Source organism: Chiloscyllium plagiosum, unplaced genomic scaffold (assembly GCF_037043375.1).
Source record: "Chiloscyllium plagiosum isolate Xiang-an unplaced genomic scaffold, Cpla_swu_hap1 HiC_scaffold_14, whole genome shotgun sequence".
NCBI lineage: Eukaryota > Metazoa > Chordata > Chondrichthyes > Orectolobiformes > Hemiscylliidae > Chiloscyllium > Chiloscyllium plagiosum.
Genome location: NW_028270152.1, coordinates 50,404,098 through 50,422,824, shown reverse-complemented (window position 1 = coordinate 50,422,824; position 18,727 = coordinate 50,404,098). Strand labels below are relative to the sequence as shown.

The 18,727-nt window shown below is 40.3% G+C and overlaps 1 protein-coding gene across 3 annotated transcripts in view; it reads left to right on the top strand.

The window, feature by feature from the left end:
* Window positions 1–18,727, top strand: part of tafa4b (TAFA chemokine like family member 4b) — a 337,496-nt gene that overhangs the window by 25,931 nt on the left and 292,838 nt on the right. For all 3 annotated transcript variants that reach the window (XM_087994427.1, XM_043708310.2, XM_043708311.2), the window contains exons 2-3: window positions 1,224–1,337; window positions 9,774–9,889. In XM_087994427.1, coding sequence (XP_087850553.1) covers window positions 9,775–9,889 — 115 coding nt within the window. In that variant the 5' untranslated portion in view covers window positions 1,224–1,337; window position 9,774. The remainder of the gene's footprint in view (window positions 1–1,223; window positions 1,338–9,773; window positions 9,890–18,727) is intronic.

Below are 18,727 nucleotides of genomic sequence, written 5' to 3'. Positions count from 1 at the left end.
AGACTGGGACAATGTAGACCCTAACCTTAATGAGAATTGAAAATCAGTGCATTTAGCAGGCCATAAGGAATTATGGTTGAACAGGAGGTTTTCTTGATTTTTTTATTTAATCGTATTCATTCATTGGATAATTGAACACAAATTACATAAATTATACAATTTTTATTCTGTCTTTCATTCTGCAATTTTTTCATTTTACAGAAAAACAAGAATATATATTCAAATGGCAAACAAAGGAAGTTTCCAATTCATATGCTGTCACATGTTTTGGAGGGTTGAGCTACAGGGAGAGGCTGAATAGGCTGGGGCTGTTTTCCCCGAAGTGTCGGAGGCTGAGGGATGAATTTATAGAGGTTTATAAAATCATGAGTGGCATAGATAGGGTAAGTAGACAAGGTTTTTTCCCTGGGGTGGGGGAGCCCAGAACTAGAGGGCATAGGTTTAGGATGAGAGGCAAAAGATATAAAAGGGGCCTAAGGGGCATTGTTTTCATGCAGAGGGTGGTGCTTGTATAGATTGAGCTGCCAGAGGAAGTCATAGAGATGTACAGCATGGAAACAGACCCTTCGGTCCAACCCGTCCACGCCGACCAGATATCCCAACCCAATCTGGTCCCACCTGCCAGCACCTGGCCCATATCCCTCCAAACCCTTCCTATTCATAAGTGGTGGTGGCTGGTACGATTACAAAATTTAATAGGCGCCTGATGTAGTTAGATACAGGCCAAATGCTGGCAAATGGTACTACATTAATTTAGGATATCTGGTCGGCATTGATGAGTTGGACTGAATGGTCTGTTTCTGTGCTGTACAGCTCTATGACACTATGACTATAAGTTAGTCCTAGGTTAAAGTGAGTCCTAATTTATCAAAGGTCCTTACAGTTATACCACAGACCCACAGTTAAAGATATTTTATCATTGTTTGGACAGAGGTGCCATTCAACTGGAATATGTATGATTTCCTCCATTTCTCATTTGGAATGTACTATTTCCACTTCTGCATTATCTAGTCCAATAAAGAGTTAAAATCAAAATCAACAAGATTGGTTAAGTCAAGTGGCTTTTGAAAACAGACTGCTAGTTTTCAGAAATTAGTGGCACTTTGCTATATTGTTAAGTTTAAGTTTTAATCATAAATTGTGAATTTCAGACTTTTTTCCAATGATTTTAGCAGCCCTTGTGGTCAAAAAGAAGTCTAGAACTTGTTTTTTTTTCTTGACAGCTTCCAATGAAGAGAGGCTGAGCAGAGGTATATAGGAATGCTTCTAGTGTATATCTGCTGGGAATCTGGACCCATGAAGAATATGGTGAAATAGATATTTATCTGAACAGCAAGGTAAGGCATGTGATGATTTTGCTCTTAAATATTATTTAAAATATGTTAAACAGCCATTTAAAGGCATTGCAGTCTTGTAATTAAAAAAAAAACTCTACCAATGTCGATAGATAGTGGAATACCAGAACTGTTCGCAGACAAGCAAACTGCATATTTTACAATGACACATTATCAGGGACACCACCCGCGAACCTAGAAAAGCAAAACAAAAAGGCTCATCAACAACTTTAAATAAAATTGATAAATCCTCAAAAAAAGCCAACTGAAAAATACACCTAACCATATACCTATGATAAATAATACATTGAAAGTGCAGTAGGATATTGACTCGTCGTGACTTAAGCTGTAGGTGCACTTAACATTCTATGATTTGTATAGTGGAAAAATTTGGGGCAAAATGTCAGAATTTTTATTTTATTCTCTGGAGAAAATGGAGGCTGTTGTAGTTATGTATTAGAAAACTCAGGTGCTGAAATTGATTACCAATTTATTTTTTATATCTTGCCAGAGTTGCGCATTCTCCAACCATCTATTGGAAGGATGTTGCGAAACTTGAGAGGGTTCAGAAAAGATTTATAAGGATGTTGCCAGGGTTGGAGGATTTGAGCTATAAGGAAAGCTTGAATAGGCCAGGGCTGTTTTCTTTGGAGTGTCGGAGGCTGAGGGGTGACCTTATTGAGGTTTATAAAATCATGAGGGGCATGGACAGAGTAAATAGACAGGGTCTTTTCCCTGGGGTGGGGTAGTACAGAACTAGAGGGTATAGGTTTAGGATGAGAGGGGAAAGATATAAAAGAGACCTAAGAGTCAACTTTTTCATGCAGAGAGTGGTGCATGTGTGGAATGGGCTTCCAGAGGAAGTGGTGGAGGCTGGTACAATTGCATCATTTAAAAGGCATCTGGATGGGTATACAACTAGGAAGGGTTTGGAGGGATATGGGCCGGGTGCTGGCAGGTGGGACTAGATTGGGTTGGGATATCTGGTCAGCATAGACGAGTTGGACCGATGTCTTTTTTACTTTTGTTCAACACAAGGGCTTCCTGTTTATCTTCGAGGAGAAAGTGAGGTCTGCAGATGCTGGAGATCAAAGTTGAAACTTTATTGCTGGAACAGCACAGCAGGTCAGGCAGCATCCAGGGAACAGGAGATTCGACGTTTCGGGCACAGGCCCTTCTTCAGGAAAGGGCCTGTGCCCGAAACGTCGAATCTCCTGTTCCCTGGATGCTGCCTGACCTGCTGTGCTGTTCCAGCAATAAAGTTTCAACTTCCTGTTTATCTGGGGATCTGTCTGAATAGTGTATAAGTTGATTGTGATATTTGCATTGATAGCAGACTATTTTTACAGATCTGGCTCTTGATTCACAGTAGCTATGTTCTGAGATGGACCTACTGTAGGTTACAACTCGCATGAAACTGCTTGAATAACACAATCCTCTGTCTTTTCATGTGACATGTCCAGATAGGGACAAAATTGCCAGGCCCATGTAGTACGTGTCTTCAACCATTTTATCTCCATACACAATTATGTCTTGCCTCCACCTCCTGCAAGTGACAAATAACCAACGACCTGTTGCTGCTTCAGAGAATGATAATTACTTAAAAAATGAATACTTCCTGAGTGAGGAGTGAAGTCCCAGGAGCCCCCAGAATAATTTCCTCTCATCTCCAATGCACTTTTCATGCTGTACATCTCTATGACTCTGTGACTCTGCTACTTCATGTTTGTAATCTTCTCCCCTTTATGCCCAGACAGTTAATTATTCCATTATTCTTTCTGTGTCTTCCTCCTGTCCTCTTAGTTCACAACAGGAATTTACAATCTGAGTTCATGGTGTTTCTTCTCCATCCAGTCTCCTCTCAGTTTGCTCCTCCATTCATACAGTCTACCCCAATTTGTACTCTTTCCATGTCCCCTCTCAAACTCTGCTAAAATTGTTCACATCCTACTCAGTTCATACTAGTGTGTTTCAATCCTTTTCATCAGTGTGTGTGGAGGAATACTGTGTTTGTCTTCTGTCCTCTGTATTCAAGTTTTTCATCTTCAACATATGTCCTTTGTCATCAAGCTGACATTTTCCTCACCTTCTCCTCTCTCTTCAGGTTGTGCTGTCAGTATCTCTTCACCCAGAGCTCATGGCAGACTGATATCATGCAAATCCAAAACAAAATCCAAACAGCTGTTAATGGCTGCATCAAGTTGCAAATCACACTTGCACCTTTCTCTAGAGTTGCCAACTTACTAGTGTCTACACAGAGTACAAATAACTGGCACTTCAATTTGACAGGGTGTCAGGATTCTCCATTGGTGCAAAGATTAATGGACCGGTAAGGCCATGCCTACCTTCAACATCAACAGCTTTATGTGTCTTAAAGGATGAATTACTATGCTCTCAACCTGAGCTCATTTGTCCTAAATCATCATACGAATGAATGCTCACTACCCCGGGAGCTGTTGTGATGATGTCTTTTTTACTTTTGTTCAACACAGGGGCTTCCTGTTTATCTGGGGATCTGTCTGAATAGTGTATAAGTTGATTGTGATATTTGCATTGATAGCAGACTATTTTGTACAGATCTGGCTCTTGATTCACAGTAGCTATGTTCTGAGATGGACCTACTGTAGGTTACAACTCGCATGAAACTGCTTGAATAACACAATCCTCTGTCTTTTCATGTGACATGTCCAGATAGGGACAAAATTGCCAGGCCCATGTAGTACATGTCTTCAACCATTTTATCTCCATACACAATTATGTCTTGCCTCCACCTCCTGCAAGTGACAAATAACCAACGACCTGTTGCTGCTTCAGAGAATGATAATTACTTAAAAAATGAATACTTCCTGAGTGAGGAGTGAAGTCCCAGGAGCCCCCAGAATAATTTCCTCTCATCTCCAATGCACTTTATCCACATAATCCCCCTCTTGAAAGATCGTAAAGCATTAGTCTTCAATATCTTCAACTGAAATCTTTTTCCACAATTTGATCACCTTTGGAAGAAATGAAACTGCCAGATAGCCAGCCACATCCATTGTCTCCCCAGCTACATATGCTGCTTCTAGATCATAGTGTAATACAACTAATGCAATGTATTGAAAAACAAAAATTCAATGCATCGCATCAGTGTATGATACTTTGATATTTTAGGATAAATTCTGTGTCCTATGATCCTGCCCCACTGGCTGCCTGATGAAGGAGCAGCGCTCCAAAAGCTTGTACTTCCAAATAAACCTGTTGGACTATAACCTGGTGTTGTGTGATTTTTAACTTTAAATAAGTGCATTACGCCATCTCTAAATTCTCATTGCTCCAGTGAATACAAACTTATGGCATCAAGCCTACCCTCAGCCATGGGATAATCTTTCTTATTGCCCTTCTTGGCATCTTCACCAGAATATGTTTTTGTTATTTGCTCTTGTGATATTGGCATGGCATTGTTTATTACTCATCCTATGTTGATGTCAGAATGTTATATACAACTTGGCAAACTGGGACTCCAGACAAATGTAGTCCTAGAATAGAATAGTCATTTATTGTCACTTGTATATTTTACAAAAAAAAGTGAGAAGTATTTAAGCTGCCATACCACAGCACCTAATACAATAACAGAAGGCATGGCCAAGAAAGAATAAATTAAGACAAAGTCCATCTTAGTTCAATTCATGGCTCCTGGGTTCAGGGAAAGACATTTGGAAAACTGGGTCTGAAGCTGTCAGCAAAGTAGGCCATCCATGCTTTGATAAGATAGGATAACAGTCATCTTGCTCTGAGGGGGAGTAAGGAATCTGTTGGCTTTTTACAACAAAGGCAGTAGATTCTGAAATAGCACTGGTTTGCCAGCCCGTTATCAGTCATTGTTCTTTGTTGTCTTAAAACATATGCATAAAGTGAAAATTACCTTTGGTTATTATGGAATAGAGTAAAACCCAGCACAAGCATGTGATCCTTATGTATGTGATAACAGGTATGTAAACCAAGTAATTATGTTCTGAGGTTTTCGAGAGATTGTTGCATTTAACACTATGAGGAAAGGACAACCAGTCATTGAAAATTGAGACTATGTTGCCCCCCCTGGATAACAATTGAAAGTACATTAACTAGTGAGGTAACTGCCACTACTTTTCTGGAATCCAACAAGAATGCTCTTCTGACTGTTCTGCTTTGATACTCAGCTGCCAAACATGTTTGGCCATTTTGGCAATGGTTGTCTTGGCCTTTTCCTGCCATTGCTGCTGTGCTACTTTCATTGCAGGGTCTACACTGCTTCATGCCAAGAATCTTGTTAAACTGTCTGACTTTATACTGAACCACTTGACAGCTTGGGTAGAAGCGATTTTTACATTACACTTATGCTGTGGATTAGAAACGTGCTAACCACGTGCATATCAAACAACGATTTGGAGTCAGTATTTTCTACACTATGTTTGTGATGATTATCAGCCTATTTCTGACTCATACCTTATGCTGTTGCTGCTTCAGGCAATTCTATCACATTCCTGGACAGAAATTCTTGTGACAGATTGAGAGTTCAGGAATCCCACATACAGCATAAAGCAGAATCCTGTGCCCGCAACAGTATCAGCATGAGAAAACCACTGTAGGCGGTGAAGGGGAATGGAGAAGATTCCTGTGGAAACTGAATGAAATGGGAGCACAATGCTGATATGAATCGGGGTGAATCGGAATGTTATTAGTTTTGAATTTGAGGGAGAAAAGGGCACACAGTGTGCTGTCTGAACACGATAGGAGAGGCCGGATAATGCCTGTGTAGACTTGCGTGGAGGGACGGTGGGTTGAGGCGAATGTAAAGTTGAACTGATAAAGGTATGAATCAAATGGCAGAATGAATGAGTGATAAGAGAATGATGGCTAGAATTGAGTGGGCAGTTACTGAGGAGCAGGAGAGTTGAGAGCCACTAGCTGAGGGGGTACTCAGTATTGCTGAGAGAACCAGCTGACAATAGGACTCTGTGCCAGGCAGTCAGAAACTGGATTCATTGGAACTGCTTGGAATTCTTTCTTGCTGCATTACAGTGTCTCTAAGAAGTAGTTACTGTCTTTTCTATCCTTAACTGAGTATCCTCGTTGGTGATAAAGTTAATAAAATATATAAAAGATGTCAAGAATGTGGTGCTGGAAAAGCATAGCAGGTCAGGCAGCATCCGAAGAGCAGGAGAGTCGACATTAAGATGAAGGGCTTTTGCCCGAAATGTTGACTCACCTGTTCCTCAGATGCTGCCTGACCTGCTGTGCTTTTCCAGCACCGTACTCTTCACTCTAATCTCCAGCACCTGCAGTCCTCACCTTCTCCATATAAAAAGGTGCAGTATATTAAAGAATAGGGACAAGATAAGAAAGGAGAATAGTAATATAGGAAATGAGGGTCAGAGATTGGCAGAAAGAGAGAAAACCGAGGAATATAACAGAGAGCAAGATGTTGCAAAAATAAAAAAAATTGACAAATGAAAAGCACTGTCTGTGAATGTGTGTGGCTGTCTATCACAGCACATTAATTAATAATGCACCTTATAAAAATGTTGTTCATAGGATGCCAGTGTCACTGACTGGGCCAGCATTTATTGCTCCTCCCTAGATGCCTCTGAAAAGGCATGGTGTGCGGCCTCTTGAATCGTTGCAGTCGGTTTATTGTGAGTGGTACTGTTAGGGAAGGCAGCCAAGGAACTTTGACCCAGCAACACTGAAGGAACATTAAATATAATCTGACAGTCATTACGGAGACATGGCTTCAGGATGACAAGGATCGGGATTCTGAATATTGAGAGATAAATGACATTCAAGGAGAAATAGAAGCTACATAAATGTGCAGGGATAGCACTGTTAATCAGTGGTAGCATCCATGCGATAATTAGAGATGACCTTGGTTCAGGCAATCAGGATGTACCAGAATGGAGATGACAAAATGTGGTGGGAAGAAGACACTAGTGGGATTGCTCTGCAGACTCTCTAACAGTAACCACAATGTAGGACAAAATATAAAAGTGCTGGATGTAGGTTTGCTCATTGAGCTGGAAGGTTTGTTTTCAGACATTTCATCTCCATACTAGACAACATCATCAGTGAGCTTCTGGTTGAGGCTTGTGATATAAAAGTGACAAAGGAATGGGGATAATTATGGGTAACTTTAAAACTGGAAAACAGGAAAACATCAGATTGGAAGCAGGAGCCTGGATGAGGAATGTTTCCAGGATAGTTTCTTAGAATAGCATGTTTTGGAACTGACCTTGAGAGCAGGTTCTGTTGGACTTGTTACTGTGTAATGTGATAGAATTAATTAATAACCTCAGAGTGAAGGCACCCCAAGGTAGCAGTGATCACAATATCATTGAATTTTGCATCTAGTTTGAAAGGAAGAATATTGGTGTTAAGATTAGTATTTTAAACAGTAATAAGGGCAACTGTGCAGGCATGAAAGCTGAACCAGCTGATATTTTGAGGAAGAAAGTGACATTGAAGTTGTTCACTGTGAATACAGATTCAGTCAGGTGGAGGAGAGTAATAATGATTGGGACAGGTTGGACCTCTGCTTAAGAAGAAATATTTTTTATAATTATCTTTGTGGGGTTGAAAGTGTTCTTTGACTGGTTGCTGGCAGATGCAGCTGATTTGAAACATTTGCTGCTAAAATCCAGGATTTCCTCTGTTGTATTATCATTTTCAGCTGTCACAATACCTAACAAGCATAACCATCCCATCTAATGTTACTACTGGGCATATTAGATCCCAAAGTGAAATCTATCATTATAGATGTTTTAGTTAACTTGGTGGTCATTCACTGAGACACTAGGTCATGGATTTTCTTTAACAATAAAACAAGATTATTGTGCAAAAGAAAATAATTTAAAATAAGTTTCCATTTATCTGGGTTTTCAAAGCTAAAATTCCAACTCTTAATTATTTAAAACCGAAACCAAACTAAAAGTGTTCAATGTTTACACTCCCTACCTTAAACCCGGCAGTATAAATAATCTATTAATACCCCAGGGCTTTGTGGTCACTTGTTCTATGACATGCACTGAATTAGGTCCATTCCAGAAATAATTCTCAGACCATTTTTTAACCTTTGACAAAAGTGGCCAATGCCTACAAACCATTTGTTGAAATCAGGACTCTAACAATGACATTTTATGTGTCGAATCATATCACTTTCAACTGACAAGTTCAACAGTCAATCCTGTGCGCATAAACCAGTAAGCCACATATGTCAGCATCTAAAGAGGTTCTATGCATTTGAATTTAGTTGCTACTGATTTTCATCAAAAATTGCTGTGTTGAAAATGATAGTATTTATAATAATTAATTGATTGCTACCCACTGCCAACCTTAAAACTATCCGTTATCTAAATACCACCCACATTCAGTAGCCAGCTAGGCTCTAACACATTCTCCCTGATTAATTATAAGATGATCCTAATAATTGAACAAGAAATAATCATACTCCTCCAATTTTTTCATACCTGATGCCAATAAAGTATATGGTTATAGTAGTTAGAGAATGTCCACATATACATTCATAAGTACCATGTAATTGCTAATGCATCATCAACCAATAAGTATGCCAACTTTTGTAATTCATTGGAAGTTAATAAAGTCTTTAATGCCATCATTCCATTGGCTGATTTATACAGTCCCTTTCATTTTTAAGGTCTACAGAACACACATTCTCCTCTGTTCTTCAGCCTCCTGAAGGCCTATTAATGGAGGGCTAGTAACTGCCGGGCTGGTGCCTTTCTTTAACCAGTGTGCCAGAAAGCACAGAATGGATTTCTTTCCCCCTTCCTGTTGATAAACTAGAGAGCAGAGGGAAGATGTTTTTCCTGATGATATGATTCTAAAGGAGGAGGGACTTAGAATCATAGGAACCCTACAGCATGGAAGCAGGCCATTCAACCCACTGAGTTCACAATGACCCTCTGAGGAGCATTCCACCCAGACCCATGGCCTACCCTATCCCTGGAATTCCCACAGCTAATCCATCTAGCCTGCACATTCCTGGACACCACAGGCACTTTAGCATGGCTAATCCACCTAATCTGCACATCTTTGGACTGTGGGAAGAAACCCACGCGGGGAGAATGTGCAAACTCCAAACGGACAGTTGCCTGAGGGTGGAATTGAACCCAGGTCCTTGACACTGTGAGGTAGTTGTGCTAACCACTGAGCCACTGTGCTGACTTGCCCTGTGAAGAATAATGGGTGTGAGCCCAACACATGCTGGGCTAGTGCAAGTCACAGATAACTGCCTAGCCTTTTCTGCGCCATCAGAGAGGTATATTAGTGGGCGAAAAGGTATCATATATACTATGCATTATCTGAATGGTTTCTCAATGTCCCCGTTAATATTTCAAATGCTGCTTATCAGTTTCCAAATGACCACGAGTTGTTTTTCACTACTCGTGTTTTTATTCTCTCTGCAAGGATGAGGTTCTGTGCAAAATCGATGCTCCTCACTCACTGGCTGCTGCTCGTCTCCGTGTTAATGCTTTGCTGTAAATTGCTGTCTGCCTCCAGCCACCACCCAAGGGGACACTCAGGTAAGCAACGACTCTCACTGGATACTTAGGCTGAGTTTCATGTGACTGCATATCATAAACCAACAGACATTTGAGAATGCTTTTATTCTTCATTAAATGTCATGTGTACTCAATGGTACTCAATGGTATTGCAGTTTGTATCTGCTGAATGAAAGCAATCAATCTATTTTTCCAGGTTATATTGATTTTTAATTTCTATACTTGTAACATGATGCCTCTGTGGTGTAAAACAAAATGGCTTTTTGATTGAGAAACCGAGATGAAATACCAAGGCTTGTAGAGATGGGAATGCCAAACCTGAAAGCAGTTGAAAAGAAGGGATTATTCATGTGGTAGTTAGATGACATAGAGCTCAGGGTTAAGAATTTTGCAGATACTATAGGGAAATGAAGTATGGAATCTTAATAGTGCAGAATCCTGGGATGAAAGAATTGGGAAAAGGAAATTTTCCTGGAATCTCCATTTTCAGCTCATTCATTTTGAAACTGCTGATTTGTAAGGAGAGAACAGATAACATTAGCCCATGTACTGAGTTCTGGTGAGAAATTGGTTTGGTCACCATTTTAGAGTTGTATTGTTCGCGCGCGTGTGTGTATTTTTGCAGCCATCATCAAAAGGACTTTTTAACTTCAGCGACTCTAGACCAGGATAGATTTGAAATGCTGGAACACAAACAAAAAGTGCTGAAGGAACTCAGCAAGTCTGGGAGCATTCATGAAGAGAAAAACAGAGCTCACTTTTCGAGTGCAGTTGAAAAATAGTTATATTTATGCTGACTGGGGAAGGTGGGCGTGTTGGTGGAGGTATCTGAACTGGGAGAAAGTGAGGACTGCAGATGTTGGAGTTCAGTGTCAAAAAGTGTGGTGCTGGAAAAACACAGCAGGTCAGGCAGTATCCAAGGAGTGGGCATAAGCCCTTCATAAGAAATGTGGTGTCTTAACTAGCTGATTGTGCAGACCTCAGGGGTACCTGGAGTGGAGGTTATCTGGAGCAGGGCTGTGCCAATTCCGGAGCTCAAGTTGACCCATTAACTGGGATTTTGAATTTTTCCATATCCATTCTTGGGTCTGAGGATTGGTACTGCGTAAATGCAAAACTACTTGTATCTAAAAGCACATACAAATTAGTTGCAGGAAAATCTTCACCTCATCTGTCTCAAACAGGAGATCTTACTTATGAACTAAGATCCAAAGTTCTCTCAGAAGGAGAATTATCCTTTCAAGTAATCTCAAGATATTATGTACCTCAATAAAATCACTTCTCATTTTTCTAAACTCCAATAGATACAGGCCCAACCTTTCCATGTAAAACACCAATGTTATTCCAACCAGTTGAGTGAATCTTCTATGAACTACTTTTAAGTACACCACATCCATGTCCAACGGATGCTTGTTACTGCATAGTTTCATTGTAATAGAAGCAGGAGTAGGCCATATGGCCCATCGAGCCTGCTCCATCATTCATTAAGATTATGGCTGATCTATCCATCATCTCTGCTCCTCTTACCTGCATTATCTCCATAACCCTTAATTCCCTTACCATGCAAATACCCATCCAAGCATGTCTTGAATATATTTAATAAAGCTGCTGCTACTGCTTCCATGGGCAGAGAATTCCATAGAGTCACTACTCTCTAGGAAAAGCAGTTCCTCCTCATCTCTGTCCTAAATCTACTCCCTCTAATCTTGAGGCCATGTCCCCTGGTTCTAGTCTCACTTGCCTGCCTCTATCTTATCTATCCCATTTCATCATTTTATATGTTTCTATAAGATCTCCTCTCATTTTTCTAAGTGAGTACAGTCCCAGGCAGTTCAACCTCTCCTCATTGGATAACCGCTCATCTCCGGAGTCAACCTAGTGAACCTCCTCTGCACCACCTTCAAAACCAGTATATCCTTCCGCAAGTAAGGAGACCAGAACTGTGCACAATACTTCAGGTGCGGCCTCACCAACACCTTATACAATTGCAGCAGAACCTCCCTGCTCTTACATTCAATCCCTCTAGCAATGAGAGGCAATATTCCATTTGCCCTCTTGATTACCTGGTGCACCTGCAAATCAACTTTTGGCAATTCATGTACTTCTTCAAGGAACTTCAGTAAATTGGTTGAACATGATTTTCCTTTCTCAAAACCATGTTGACTGCCTGATTGCATTAGGATTTTCAAATATCCTGTTTTTTAATTTCCTTAATAATAAATCCAACAATATTGCGGTGGTTTGTAGCTTGGCCTTCACCTCATTTTCTCAAAGTCAAGGTTCCCTCAAGCCTCTGCAGATGCAGTTGTCTTGGATTACACTGTTGGTCCCACATTTTCCAGTTGCAAAACATCACCTGCCCTTTTATCTTTACACAATATTTCCTTTATGAAAGATTTTCTTTAAAATGGTTCATTCTGCTTCTGCTAATTGGAAAGGTTGATGGTAAATGAACCATGCAGTTAAATCAGAAATAAGATGCGGAAATAAACCTGAAATCAGTTATTTATTTGTGAGAAAATAGTTCACTCAAATGCATTTATGTGAATTGATGCTAATATCTAATTAGTTTGCTGTTGGATGTGTATAAACAAAATTTAAACAGTTAAGAAGTTAATCATTTCTGATTTAAGAGTCCCTATACCATTCTTATCATTGTGCCAAGTAGTATGTTCTGTGAGGCTTTAAGAAGCTGTTCAATTTTGACTAAAGGTTTAATCCTTTAATAAAAACATATGTATGAAAATTCTTTTGGATATCATTGCTAAATTTTCACTGGATTAAGACCTGCAATGGCAAGTTGTCTTGTGAGTACAGCTCAGACAAGCTGGCGTTGTGTCTGCCAGAGTTTAGAAGTATAAGTGGTGACTTATTGAAACATGGAAATGGAAAAGTTGTTTCCTCTTATGGGAGAATCCAGAACTCGGGGTTATTGTTTAAAAATAAGGTGTTTCTTATTCAAGGTAGCATTGAGGAGAGGGCTGCGGAATTTATAGGGGACTGAATGATGTGGGCTATAGCAGGAAATGTGGCAGAATTGCACAAGAGGTTTAGCAAGCCTTATCTTAACATTGGAACCGCATCTTTTAACTATGCCAAGGTTTCGGGTTGGGAATCTCACTAGGAAGCAGTGAGTTACCTCTGGTGGGGGGGATTTTTACTTGTTAATAACCTTATTAATTGCAAATCTCACCTCATTAATAAGCTGCATTCAATAATACTAGCTGTCTCAAGCAAACTAGATGTAAACATTTCTGACATTGAAGTCAACTTCAGTTCACTGCTCATTCCAAAGGATGTTCATGTCAGACACCAGACATCACCATCTCAGGGCATTCTCAGTTGGCACCAGCCATATACGTCTATGGATATTGGCATCCAACCCTCTTGGCACATCTTCAATCCATCTACGATCTACTTCTGGAATTCAATGCTGCGTTGTAATTGTAATGCCGCAACTAGGACACTCCACACTCAGGGAGATGGTCACAACTAGACTGGGGTTCAACTCTGGGCTGTATGCTTCTTGTAATAGTGCTCACTTACTCTGACCCAACCTGCATGCTCCCTGTGTCCTTGCCATCTGCTGCCTTTTTGCACCTTACTCCTCAGCTGGAAACACCAAGCTCCCAGGACTGCTGCATTGCCATGCTGTTTCACACAGACTCAAAGCCAGCAAGTATTGTCATGGGTGCCAGCATTCCTCAGTCAGACCAAGGGAGATGGTCTTCACTCAGGGTGTCCTTGCATAGTAACTCAAGGATAACTTCCAATACTGGTCCAGCAGTTTCAACGCAGTTTGTCAGTTGTTTGAAGTGGTCAGAATCCAGATGCTCTCCCCATAAACTGAGGAGCAAATGTGGGGCTGTCCACCACCCTTTTTAAATCTCTGCAATTTAAGGCAGAAGGAGCTAGATTTTTGTCAGGAAGGGAGTGAATGGTTGTCGGAGGTAGGTGGGAAGTAATCAGATCATCCCTGATCGTATTGAATGGTGAAACAGGCTTGAACACTGAATGGAAAAGTGTGGCGCTTGAAAAGTACAGCAGGTCAGGCAACATCTGAGGAACTAGAGAGTCAATGTTTTGGGCATAAGCCCTTCACCTTGAGCATTGAGTGGCCTACTCCTGCTTTTAATTTGTATGTTTGTTCAACAGAGGTATGTCCCAAATGCAAAACTAATTCAAACATTATTTTCATAAGAACAAACTTTAAAGGGTTAAGAAAAGATTTATAAGGATGTTGCCAGCAATTATGACTGTGTCTTGGCTGATGCTAATTCAGCTTCCTCATGTTAACCTCTCATTAGCTCCCTCCTGAACCATATACCAATCCTCGACCAGGAAAGGGCACCAGATCAGTCATTGGAGAGTTTGAGCTGTAGGGAACGGCTGAATAGGCTGGGGCTATTTTCCCTGGAGCATTGGAGGCTGAGGGGTGACCTTATCGAAGCTTATAGAATCATGAAGTGCATGGATAGGATAAATAGATAAAGTCTTTTTCCCAACATGTGAGAGTCCAAAATTAGAGGACATATGTTTAAGGTGAGAGGCAAAAGATTTAAAAAGGACCTGAGGGGCAACTTTTTCATGCAGAGGGTGGCGCGTGTATGGAACAAGCTGCCAGAGGAAGTGATGGAGACTGATACAATTACAACATTTAAAAGGCATCTGGCTGGGTACATGAATCAGAAGAGTTTAGAGGAATATGGGCCAAATGCAGGCAAATGGAACTCAACTTATTTAGGATATCTGGTCGGTGTGGATGAGGTTGACTGAAGGGTCTGTTTTCATGCTGTGTATCTCTGTAACACGAAAAGAATTTGTAATGAATAAAATAGTCAGCAGAGGGCACCATAAGATTACAAATGCTCAGCACCACTGCCAATTCATTGTTGATGGCACCCCAGAAAAGACCAACAGAAGCTTGCTTGAGTGTGTCCAATATCAGAGTCTATTCACTCTCTATGTATTCTTCTTCCCTATTTTTCTTTTCTAAAGTCTTGTACTGTCAGAAGCCTGTGAGGTGGTCTGTTCACAGTCTCTGAGTGGAATTCCCTGGAACTCTTGTCAGGAATGTATGAACTGGTCATGAATTTATTTTCTTCACTTGAGGATAATAGCCAAACCTCATTCACTGTTCCCCTGCTGGCTTTAACATGAAGGGAGATTCATCATATGTGGAAATCACATGCGCAAACCTGCCTGCAGCACCCAGTGGTGTTGTGATAGGAAAACTAAGCCAGAAGCATGTCATTTTCTCTTCATATAACAAAGGTTTCAATTAAAGTGTGTAAGTGGTCCAATGAAAATAAAGGTAGTCTTCAAGATGAGTGTTTATGCCAGTTTGGGATTAGATGAACTCTGTATGGTTCACTGTTTCTACCTTAGTTTGTTCAATAGGTAGAAATCTTTGAGTGAAACCAGTCCAAATCAGGGCAGTTAAATTGCGCACCGATAGTTTCCAGCATAAACCCTCCTGTATATAAATTGGTATTAATGTTGACTCTTTGGAACATTTTTTTTTAACCAATATAATTGAAGGGTCCAGCAATTCTATAGATTGACCTGGGCAGAAAAAACTCTGACTCCCTGGCACTTTTAGTCTGGCTTTTACACACAAGTCAGCCATTGACTATGTCATGCTGGATAGGTCAGAAATGTTGTAAAGTGAACAGAGCTTGCATCTGAAATTAATATCACCTGCACAGCTTCAGTTTAGAGTCATAGAGTCATTTAGATATATAGCATGGAAACAAATAAATCTAATCCCATTTGTCAGCACTTGGCCCATATCCTTCTAAACCCTTCCTATTCATATACTCATCAAGATACCTCCACCACTTCCTCTTGCAGCTCATTCCATGCACGCACCACCCTCTGTGTGAAAAAGTTGTCCCTAAGGTCCTTTTTAAATTCCCCTCTCACTTTAAACCTATGCCCTTTAGTATTGGACTCACCTAATCTGGTGAAAAGACCTTGTCTATTTACCTATCCATGCCCCTCATGATTTTATATACCCTTATTAGGTCACCCCTCAGCCTCTGACACTCCAGGGAAAATAGCCCAGACTATTCAGCCTCTCCCTACAGCTCAAACTCTCTGACCCTGGCAACATGTTGTAAATCGTTTTTGAACTGTTTCAAGTTTCAGAACATCCTTCCTATAGCAGGGAGACAAAAATTGCATGCAGTATTCCAATAGTGGCCTAACTAACGTCCTATATAGATGTAGCACGACCTTCTAAAAATAGAATGCATAGCTGCTAGGTCCTAATGCTCATAATATTTAAGAAGTATTTAAATGCTCACTTGCGATGCCAAGGCAATGAGCCAAGTGCTGGAAAATGGGATTGGAATAGTTAGGTGGTTGTATTTGACTAGCCTGGATGAGATAGGTCAAGGGGCCTGTAATTTTCTACGGCGCTGTGACTTCTTGATACTTAGATCTCACCTGTAAACAGACATGCACAAAGTGAATGTGAAACAAGTAGCCCAAACTATGTATTTACAATCATAAACTGATTTTAGCTACTCATGTTTTTTGAAGCTGATGTAAAGAATATTTCCTAAAACTGTATTTCATTCCTGAACCAATTATCTAGGCAAATAAATATAAGCAAGGAAAATGCATGTGTGGTTATTTCAATATTAAAATGTCTATCTGTACATCTGGTATCATACATCGGATGTACAATTAGTTGAACTGCTTTCTAGTACAGCACTATCCTGAATATCACTATAACGTTTTTGGTATGAATGTCGTTAGTGCTGAATTGCTGAGTTTCATTTCTTTGTTGGTCCAGTCACATATTATCAATCTCCAGAGTAAATGGTTGAAATTCTCTGTTTTTTCTTCCACATCAGCAATGTGACCTTTGCAAGAGCTCCATATGAGCCCTGCATAATGCAGAGAAACTGGCAATTGCTGTTCATTTTACTCTAAGCGCAGCCACCTAATGGATATCTCTTCCAAACCAGCCTATACTGCCTTTGCTGAAATACAAAGTACAGGATTGCTTTTATGAACACGGACATATAAATTATATTAGTACTTTAGTAAATTATTTAATGTTTAGCTGGTATTTTCATGTCACTGATACAGCTTCTATTTGAGGCATTAATATTCTTAACTCACTTCACTCTGACAATAAATGGGTTTTAAGTGAATGCCCCTGAGTTCACCTCCTCATTTGTAGTGAAATGATTAGAGCGCCAATTCAAAAGGAGAGAGAAATTGAAAATAAATACCAAAAGGAATAATATTTTTAGCTTGCCTGACTGTGGTTTCTCAAAACATTTGAAGTGGTTGTGAATTATGGTTTATTTATTTTTAAACCAATATGCTGGGTCCAGAGAGAGCAAAGCAAGCGGAAGAACTGACTGACAACATTTCTGTATAATGAAATGTCGTGTGCATAGCACACATCTTTCATTGACAACATTTATCTGGAAACGTGATCTCATCTGAAACTCTACTTGCTTCTATTTTAAAGTGCACCAACCTCTATACCAATCACCTCTGTGCTTACTGGCTACGTTGCCTCCTGGTCTACCAAAACCTCAAATTTAAAATCTCTTCATGATCTCAATACATGCTGCAATACTTTAAGAACTCAACATTCCTCTATAACTCTGAAAAAGAGTCACAATGGACTTGAAATTTTAACTGTGCTTGTTTCTCCACAGATGCTGTCAGACCTGTTGATTATCTCCAGCAGCCTGTTTTCTCTAGAATTTAGATGTTTAAGGGGTAATTTATTTGAAGTCTTCAAGGTATTAATAGGAAAAGAGAGAGTAGGTAAAGATAAACTATTTCCACTGGATGAGGACCCTAGACCTAGGGGGCATATTTTGCGACTTAGGGTCGGACTGGATGTCAGTTAAGTCTCGTCTGGCTTTGTTGCATTTGGCACTGCACCACAATCTTGCTAAAGGTGATGTTCCTCATACATGATGTCCTAATCATCCTCCTGAAGTCAGGATGTGAATTACTCACTGCAGGATTCCTAGCTTCTGGTCTGCTGTCATAGCCTCAGTATTTATATGGTGAGTCCAGTTCAATGTCTGTTCAATGGTCACCCCAGTATGTTGATACTCTGAGATTTACTGAAGGTAACACCATTAATTGTCATGGGTGAGGGTTACATTATCTCTTATTAGAGATTTGTGTGGCATGAATGTTACTTGTCACTTTACAGCCTAAGCATGGATCTTGTCCTGGTCTTCCTTCATTTGAACATAGACTGCTTGAGTATGTGACAAGTTGCAAATTATACTGACATTCTGCAATAGTTAGCGAACATCTTGATTTCTGACCTTATGATGGAAGGAAGGTCATTGATGAAGCAGCTGAACATGGGTTAGGCCGAGGGCACTACCCTGAGGAACTCCTGCAGTAATGTACTGGAGATGAGATGACTGACCACAAACAGCTATGTGTCAGGTATGATTCCAACCAGCAGAGAGATTCCCTCCAATTCCCATTGATTCTAGATTTAGTACAGTCTCTTGATGCCACTCTCAGCAAATGTAGCCTTGATATCTAGGGCAGCCAAACTCACGTCACCTCTGGAACCTAGGTATTTTGTCCATGTTTGAACCATGGCTGTAATGAGGACAGAAGCTGAGTGATCTTAGCAGAATCCAAACTGTGCATCAGTGAGCAGCTTATTTCTAAGCACATACAGCTTGATAACACTGTCGATAAATCTTCTGTCACTTTACTGATGGTTGAGAGCAGATTGGACAGTAAATGGCTAGGTTGGATTTGACCTGCTTTTTTGTGTATAGGCCATGCCAGTGCAATTTTCCACATTGTTGGAAGATGCCAGAGTTGTAGTTGAATCGGAATATTTTGACG